The sequence below is a fragment of the Microplitis mediator genome, chromosome 2 (genome assembly GCF_029852145.1).
Source record: "Microplitis mediator isolate UGA2020A chromosome 2, iyMicMedi2.1, whole genome shotgun sequence".
Lineage (NCBI taxonomy): Eukaryota > Metazoa > Arthropoda > Insecta > Hymenoptera > Braconidae > Microplitis > Microplitis mediator.
In genome coordinates, this window is record NC_079970.1 from 14,595,823 (window position 1) to 14,605,943 (window position 10,121).

The 10,121-nt window shown below is 31.0% G+C and overlaps 1 protein-coding gene across 1 annotated transcript; it reads right to left on the reverse strand.

Annotated features, from left to right (window-relative positions):
• Positions 1-6,770: 6,770 nt before the first annotated feature.
• On the reverse strand, positions 6,771-8,734 carry LOC130678546 (uncharacterized). The gene is made up of 7 exons (XM_057485812.1): positions 8,497-8,734; positions 8,234-8,416; positions 8,050-8,148; positions 7,821-7,916; positions 7,483-7,733; positions 6,984-7,161; positions 6,771-6,895 (listed from the first exon to the last, which is right to left on the reverse strand). The coding sequence occupies exons 1-7, from the start codon at positions 8,732-8,734 to the stop codon at positions 6,771-6,773; spliced, it is 1,170 nt and encodes a 389-aa protein (XP_057341795.1).
• Positions 8,735-10,121: the final 1,387 nt, after the last annotated feature.

The following is a 10,121-nucleotide window of genomic DNA, read 5'->3' on the forward strand; positions in this document are numbered from 1 at the left end:
TACTAATTTTTGGATTTTTTTTTAAGCAAGAAATTATAAAAGAAAAAATATTTCCAAAAATTTCAAATATATACTTAGTAAATAAAAATTGAGAAAGTTTTAAACTTTTATTGTGCATAACCTTTTTTAATATTTAAAATATGCTTAATTATTTACGATCCTGAATTTAGCAGACAATTAAAAATTTTTTGATTTTTTTTGAACAATTAAATTTGAATAAAAAAAAAAAACTAAAAATATGCACATGTAGAAAATTTAAAAGACTATAAGTGCAATTTTTGGAATTTTTTTTTCTTTTATAATTTCTCGCTTAAAAAAAAATCCAAAAATTAGTAGACGTCGGCTGACTTCAGTATCATTAATTATTTTAAGGGTCATACAAAATAAATTAAATAAATAAAAAAAAAGAATGGTTAGTTTGAAGACAAAGTGTTTGAGATAATGTAAAACGTTATTAAATTGTTTAAAATTCGATACTTTTAGCAACTTACCTTTTAAAAATTAAAAGAATAAAAATTGAAAATAATTTACTCTAATAATAAACACATATAAATTAAAAAAGATGAAAATATGCAAATGAACATAAACACTTGTACTGCACTGAAAAATAAAACTATGTAAATTCAAATAAAGTAACCTTTAACGGCAATAAATTTATAAATGTAAGATGGTACTGAGTCCCATCCTACATTGTAGTCAGTTAAATGTCGCATGGTAACTGAATAAATGTTAGATTTAAATAGGTCCCATCGGTAACATAGGACTGGTTACCATCCTATAGATTGGACTGACTACAACGTAAGATCGTAGCCACCAACACGCGGGATTCGACTCAGTCCCATGTTACGCAGCCCCATCTTGGATGGAACTGAGTACAATCTCAGATTGGACTGAGTTAAATGTACATTGTAGCCACTACAATGTAGATTGTAGCAGGTCCAATGTGTAAATTTTTTTCACACCAGATGGGACTCAGTACAATCCGACATTGTACCCAGTCCAATCTCGTTCATACTCTATAGAGTATGTTATGCGAATTTTTTGACGATAAATTAAATGTCGAAACTGGGAAAATTTGTATAAAAATATTTTACCGTTTAAAAAATATCATAAAATTATTTATTATCATTTTATGATTTATTTACGTTCAAACAAAAATAACCCCATCGCCAAAATGACATATTTTATGTAAAAAATTCTCAGTTTTCAGAAAAAAATATCAAATTTGAAGTAAAAATTCTCGCAAGGCTAAACAATCACTTTTTTGACTTTAATTAAAGTTTTGATCGTCTTCTGTTACTTATAATGAAAAATGAATATTTGTATCGAAAAGCTGAGAATTTTTTACAAAACAATGTAGAGTTGGTATTTTAATAGAAAATGTTTTTACTATAGAAAAAAATTAATGAAAAAGATAAAAAAAAAATCGTCGTAATTCAAACAATCATTACTTCGAAAGTACTCAATATTAAGAGCTCAACTCTTCAGGGAATGTTTATTCTGATGTAGATAATCACTCCACAAAATCTGAACAAAATCCGCGGGGGGGGGAGGTCACTCTCCAAAAAAAATTTTAATTGGTGGAATGACCCATGTATATGCATATATCTTTTTTTTTTGTTTTGATTAATTTTTTAATTTATATTTTTCAAGTTTTCTAGTATATACTTCAAAGCTCTTGGGATGACGATTTCCAGGGCGTGACTTTATTTTACGAAAGTGCCACTTGTACATCTAATGAGAAAATTACGCTCTAAATGCTAATGCTCTCATTTTCAGACTATGAAAAGAAACCGAGATTTTAAAGGCTTCGAGAAGCTATAGTGCTTACTGTCTCTCAGCCACCGAGTAAAATATATTCGTCAGGAAAAAAGCTTTGAAAATCCTTTTTATCGTCGTTGGATACGCGGTAAAACCCAAAAGAAATGGAAGGTAGATAAAATGAGAGGAATTTCATTTCCCTAGTGAATCGAAGCACCGCGATTATTCGCGTCCCCCCACAAAGCCAATCCCCCTTAGTCATTTTTATCACAAGGACTCTACGTAATAACTAACTCTTATTCCTTGCTTACTGCTCACGTAATGAATTCGTCAAAAGTTGAGCTTCCGTCGAGTTAAGATGACACCAAAGAGTTCTTGTTCTCTCAGCGTGGTGCAACCTCAACGATTACAAGTTAAGAAGAAAGAGAATAAGAGGAAATGTCGGTGTATTGCGTAGCATCTATAGAGCTAGAATGCACTATATACAAGAGGTCTTGGATGTAGGTGGGGAAATGGTAGAGGCGGTGTTATAAGCGTTAAAACTTAAAACTTTACCAATTTAACTGCGAACCGAGTAGAATGCGACGAAAGCAAACAACTTGCCGAGAGACGTACGCCCGTGGGTAAGTGGTCGTAAGTTTTCCAAGCCTCGATGTCAGTCAGAGAAGATTAAAAAGAAAAAAATACTTCATTCAAGCAAATGTTGTATATATTTTTAATTATTCTTATATATATATATATATATCCACGAAAAATAAAAGTTAAAATTTTTAACCAAACATATTATTTTTCATCACATTCAGCCCCACACTTTTAAAAAGAAAAATAAACCCCGATGGGATCATATACACTGATTGTGAGACAGATTTATGGGAGAACGAGGTAGAATTGCGGATCACCGCTCCAACGAGTGGATATAATGGTTCATATACTTCTCCGAAAGACTTTGATGGATATCTCTCTATCCAGGCATCCATCCGCTACAAAACCTAATCCCAAAGCGGTGGCGTAGATTTGATTTATTTATATGCTTCTTTCGCCAAGAGGCATCACCATCAAATCGATACTTTGTACTTTATTTTACAATTTTTATTTCTTTTCATCATGTATTTTTTTGTAGATCTCACAGACGATATTTGGCAAAAGCAATTTATTTTTACCATGACATAACTTTATACCTGACATTCTGACACTGGTTTGTGCATCAATACTCTTTGACTCAATTGAAAAAATAAATATGCATACACTCACACAATACATATATACACATACACATATCTGGATAGTGATATTGAATATTATTATTACATCGAGAATCATTTGAAAGCCGTCAGTGTGAATGTCGTCTGTGCATTTATCAATGCCAAACAATTTGTGCCGATTACATATAAAATATGCACTTATTGTATGCCATGTCCAAGGTGAAATAGAGATAATCAAGAACGCTTCTGTTATTAAATGGAATTGTGTCATGATTCAGTAGAAAACGCATCATTTCTAAAAATTTAATTTACAACTTTAGATAAATTTATCATGATTAATCTAATATTGAGAAATCTCTAGAATTTTATTTCATTAATGAAAAAGCTTCGATTGAAAGGATTTAAATTGATAATATACGGAAAAAAGGCAACTAAAGACTATAATCAATTATCGATAATCTCTTTTTTTCTTCCGATTGAAGAGAAAAAGAAGTGAACGTATAGAAAATGAACCAACGGTCGATTGACTATTGAACAAGAGCGATTACCCGGGATATTTTTTTTTTTTTTTTAGGCTAGTGGGACTAGGTCAACGCCGTAACTGATTTTGCAGCTTCTCACTTTGACATTCAAATCCTATCATTTAAAATTCAACCAAGTGTAGTATCATCATGAAAATTTTTCCTAAAACTTTTTTTTAATCACGTATAATGTATCTTTAATTTTATTTTGTATTTTAAATTGAAATTAAGAAAATATTACTTAGAACAGAAAAAAAATAATAAGTTGTATTAACCATTAATATATACACGGTAAAAATCACCCATCTCTTTTTCCAATAGGCGTCGACATCTTGTGGAATCGGTATTGTATATAATATTTGATGTGACTAGATATATACTAGTACATTGCATGGCAAGTGGGCTAGGTAAGTATTTCCCAGGTAGGAAAAAATAATAGGCCCAGGCTTGGCCCAAGCTTGCGCCAAGCCTCGTGAGACTTGGGCCTAGCCTGGCAATCAAGCTTGGCCCAAGCCTGGTTAAACTCTGGAATGATGGCCTCGGGCCAAGCCTGGCTGCCAATGCTCGGGCCACGCCTGGAAAACGAGCTTGGCCCAAGCCTGGCTGCCAATGCTCGGGCCACGCCTGGAAAACGAGCTTGGCCCAAGCCTGGCTACCAATGCTTGGGCCACGCTTGACAAACGAGCTCCTCCAATTGTCATAAATAATAGTTTGTTTGTTTATTTATAATTTTTTTTATTTGACGCCATTTGTAAGCAATACATATTAAAAATAATCTTTTAATCAAATGAAAAATGAAAATAAAAATAGGAAACCCTCGCGGAATTGCCATAACGGTATTTCTACGGTATTTTCCGAGTATTTTTTGGGTATAAGTATTATTACGGTATACCCTAGGTATAAATGCGGTATGTTTGTGAAATTTTATTACTGTATTAATACCGTAAATATATTGTGTTGATACCAAATTTATATAGGGACTGTACCGTATTTATACTGTGTTTATACCGTATTTACGCTCTCGCTATACCGTATTTATACAATGATTATACTCCATTTATATGGTTTTTATGCTGTACTTAAACGTCAGTTATACCGTATTTATACGGTTGTTATACCTCATTTAAACAGTGGTTACACGGTATTCATATAATGTTGGCACCGTATTTAAACGGTATTTATGCGGTATAAATATGGTGGTTATGCCGCATTTATACAGTGATTATGCCGTCTCACTCTTACAGGCTGAAAAATACTTTTCATATCTTTCAGTTTTATTAACAAACAATCTTCAGATTCTATAACAGATACAATATGTTTTACTACTACTTGCATTCTTAAATGGCTCATCTCTTCACTATGTTCTGCTTTCAATTTTTCAATAAAAAAGTACAGCTGTAAAAATGAACTAGTTTATTTTTACTTTCACAAAAAAATTTTTTTCAAAAAAATTTCTCTCATTAACAAATAAAAACTCTTGAAACTAGTAAAAATTTTTCAATTTAAACATAAAAATATGTTTACTTGAAGAAAAAAAATTTTGATTCAAGATTAAAATTTCAAGATAATTATTTACTTGGTGCAAGAAAATTTTACTTTTCCGAATCGTTAAAACAAAATTTCTTGAATCAGGAATTGTTTTCTTGATTCGAGTTAATTGTTTTTTCTATGTAGTAATGATTCGCAAGAACATCAGATAATTTTGAAATACATTTAGGATCAATATTAATAACTAGGATTATTTTATGATTAAAAATTACATTCTTCAATTGAAACATGTCTAAACACTGCAGTGTTTATGTCGTATGCCCTATCCAAAACATCCCATAGAATTCATTACAATGGGTCAAAAGCCGCATAGAATCCTATAGATTTGTATTGGTGTTTAAGCGGCTTTTGACCCATTCTAATGGATTCTATGGGATGTTTTGGATAGGGTGGGTATTTTGACATAGAAGTCTTTTTTTAGCTCATCAAGTTTTTTATTTGTACATTATAAAAACCTTCACGCGTCTTTTAAATTTTAGTTTCTCTACACAGAAAATACAGTTAACTTGAACTAAGAAAAATATTCTTGATACAAGAAAATTTTTTTTAAAGATTCGGAAAATAAAAATTTTTTTACATCAAATAAAAAATTATTTTGAAATCTTTACTTTGAATCAAAATTTTTTTTCCTCAAGTTAACAAATTTTTATGCTTTAGTCGAAAAATTTTTAATTGTTTTAAAAGTTTTTATTTCTTAAAATAAGAGATATTTTATTGAAGAAAGCCGTGCCAGGTTATTGTAGCAATATTGCATTTTTTTGTTTGAAAAAAATAAAATTTCTTGGAATAATTACTATTTGTTTAACAAAAGAATTTTCGTATGCTCCAACCAAAAAAAAAAAAAAGTTACTCAAACCGAGAGAAAAATTTCTTGGGAGAAAAGATATATATGGAAGAGAGGGAAGTCACTGGTGCTAGGCAGCAGCAGCGAGAATAGTTCGGTGCGAGCCACTAGGAAGCGCCTACGATTTGTAGTGTCCCTGGTAAGAAACTTATTTCAGAAGTCTTATATTCCGAAATTGTGACCATTCTGGCGCGGATACTCTTCCGTTATTTGATAGAGTGATAAATACCTTTTTTGATGGTAATATAGTACAACCTATATTACGTAATGACAAAAATATTTATTATCAATGTTTCCATAAATAATTTATCTCTGAATTTGAACTTGAGCTTTAACAAAAATACTTTAATCAAAAGTCTATAGAATCTCTACTATATAATTAAAAATATACGAGTGACATAATACATTGTAAAGCAATATAAATAATTATATAGAGCCATTTATCATTAATAATTATATATAGTTCTTTTTACCTTGTACTGGATAAATTCCGTATAAACACCTCATTAAATCAGTAGAATTGTTGTGTGAACTCGGTAGAAATGCCGTATAAATTCAGTAAAAATGCCGTATTATTGTGCTAACAATGTCATATTGTTACGGTAGAAATTTCGTATTAATATCATATACATGAAGTATTAATCTTATAGAAATGCCGTATTAATACAGTAGAAGTACTGTATTATTACGGTAGAAATAACGTATTAATACGGTAGAAATGCCGTATAAGCTTCGTATAAACGCAGTATAAGCTCTGTAGGAATACCGTAATTAAATTTCACAAACATACCGTATAAATACGGTAAAACTACTTGTTATCGACTACGTGTATGCTCTTTTAATACTGTGTTCAAACCGTATCATGAAAACCGCGAGGGAATAAAAAACCAACACTTAAACGGAAATAGTGCGAGCTTTTCTACCACCCTCTCGGTCACCTGAACCAGCTAAATAGTTACTGGTGACAGACAAAATCTTAGGAGGTGCTTCAGCACTTCGGTATTTTTCTTCAATAAATTCTGAAAGTTAATTTTTTAAATTTTAATAAGCCATAATTTTTCGTTCGTAAAAATATTTATATTTGAAATTAATATTATCAGTACATACCTTTTAAACATTGATAAACCGAAGTCGCCGAAAAGTTTTTTTTTCCAACTCCTCTCATTTGCCGACCTGTGCCACTGTATTCCAGTTGGACTGTTTTTTTAATTATACTGGCAATGATGGTTTTAATGTCTTTCTCGTATTCTTTAAATCCTGCAGTGATAATTTTGAAGTGCAGTTTCTTAAATTGAAAAAGTGATAGTATTTAAAAACTAGTTAAAAGCATGTGTTATTAAAACTTGATACCACTGAGCCAAAAAAATATGTCATAAGAGCAAAATAAATTGTGTCATAAGAATATTAATTGATTCAAGAGTAAAAATTTCTATAACAAGTACTAACGTTCTCAAAATATGAGAAAAATATGAGAATATTTTTTTAAAGATAAATATATAATTAATTAAAATATATATTTAAACTATTACTGATGTAAGATAATATTTATTGACCTCCTCAGTGCATCAAGTGGTAAAATATGAAAAAATTTTTAAATAATACTCACAAGAGCTTGTTGTTTTTCTAAACTTAAATTAAGTTCCTCATCGAAATCAAGAAATTTGTTCAAATTTTCTATTGGCAAGGATATTAAGATGTTTTGCCGTTCATTTAGTAATCCATCAGGGACATTTGACCCTGAAGAACTCATTGCCAGTTTCAGTTGATTGATTTTAGCGTCAAAATCATACTGGAGACTAAGTTTGGCACTGTTAACTTTACTAGTGACCAGAAGATCCATGTATTGAGCAAAGATTTCTATAGTATAATAAATACAAATATTAAAGTATTGAAGATATTTTGTACGTCAATTTTAATAATAATTTTATTTTAAATGTCTCTCACGTTGTGAACCGTCCATTTGTTCATATAATTGTTGTAACTTTTCTTTTGTGGTATTTCGGGTCACTCTTGCTGGACCATTTTGATTATTTGATGTACCTGAAAGAGTTTATTAATAATCTAAAATTGAAATCTACTCAATAAAATCGACATAAAATAAAAAACAAATATTAATATTAATATAGAATAACAGTTTTATATATATTTTATAAAGAAGTAATATTTAAAAAACCTTGAACTTGATGAACATCGTCACTGCTCGCAGCTGTACTATTTGGACGTTCGGAGTTATGACTTGTACTGCAATGAAGGTCTCTGGTGATGTTTTGATCTATTTGACACATCAAAAATTATTATTTTTAGATTTAAGCATATTTTTATATACATAAATAATATTTTCATTTATATAATTATACTTTTTGTTAAATTCGATTGGGTTGACAAAATTACTGACTCAGTTAACATAGATTTTGCCAATGTCTTAGAAATATGTGGTGGTCTGTATTTGTTATTTTTGTTATTTTCTATGTCAGTACTTTCTGTCTGAGACAATGACGTAAATGCCCGTTTAAGCCGACGTTTACCTTGTTCGTAGTCATCTAAACATTTTAATAATAAATAAAAAAAATATTATCAAGTTGACATAAAAAGAAATTAAGTAACTCAGTAAAATACTCACAAGCTTTGTTGATGATCGAAACATCTGTAAAAGTTTTCCAAGTATCTACTGGATCGCTTTCTTCTTCAACCCAGCGGTCCAAGAACTTATAATGATGGTGAGGAGGATATTTACATACCCAACCACTGTCAAGTTCTGAAACCCATGAAGTTGGAACAAGCTCGATAACCAATTTGTCATTCAAAATTTCATCAAATTTTATAATGAGAAATTTTGCGTCACTAATAAACTCTTCCATTTGTAGATATTTAAATACTATTTTTCAAATCAAATTTTATTTCAAATTTTTTTAAAGGTTATGTTCTTCACTTGGGCATTAAAATAGAAATTAATCAAACTGAAAAATAATAGGATTATTGATTTTGTGTTTACTGCGACATTAAAATTAAAATTCTAATATCTTAATTTTTATATTGTTTAAATTTTGTAATAAATATTGGTAATTACCTAACAATTGTAACAATATGTAGTAATTGAGGTAATTCAACACTCACTGTTGTGGAGATGACGCCAACTTTGACGCATGCGTCAATTTCGACGCGCATGTATAACTAGTGCGTAGGTTCTGGAGGAGGGATAAAACGAAACGCATGCTCTCTCAGTTTGCAGCAGTTTGAAGTACGGATAGTAAAGAAAAAATATGAAAAGAATTTATTTTCAACATTAATTTTAATTTGTGCTTTTATTTAAATAAGAAAATTGGATAACTCGAAGAATACAAAGTTTTAAAATTAAACAAATTGAATTAATTGTCCGAATTAAATTAAAAAAATAAAGATTAAAGATTTATAGATAATCGAGACTTAAAATAGTGATAGACACTTTGAGGATAAGAACAATAATCAGTATATAAAAAAAAATTTAACCAGTCTTGGCTGAGCAATGGCATTCAAGCTTGGCCAAGGCTTGGGCGAATCCTGGTCGCCAAGGCTTGGCATGAAATAACGGGGCCACGCCTGGGCCAGTTGTGAGCGTTGGGAGTTCTTACCTGGGTTATACGCACAAGCGCCAGCGAGTACTTAGTTTGCACCGGAGACGAGTGCTACACGGAGAGAAAAATATCGCCAGATTAAGTATACGTATCGCTATTTTGGCTATACGCTGTATAGTCATCTTACTTAACGATACGCCGTATAGCCAGTTCAGCTATACAGAGTATCCTCACAGTGGATCGTCAAAATGACGATCCGTATCCTTATTTTAGGCATTTCATGAATCGCTGACATGACTATTGCGCAAACTCTGTATTTAGGCATCCGGCAACCGAGAACGACGATTCGTATAGCCAATTTAGCTATACGGATCCTCACGCTGGCGATACGGATACCTATATTAACGAAACTACATATCGTTACAAAGGCTATCCGTCGTATTGTTAAATTAAATAAACGAATACTTAACCTAACCCAAATACGTATGTTTACTTTAACGATACTATAGATTATTAAATTAATATGAGAGTATTCCTAAATTAGGTATACGAATCGTTATTCTGACGATACGTCATTTGAGGATACATTGGATAGTCATTCTGGCGATATTTTTCTCTCCGTGTAGGAACATTGTGTTTGACGGTTAATGACAGCCCTCGTGCGATGCACTATGCTTTATTCAACAAATTTCTG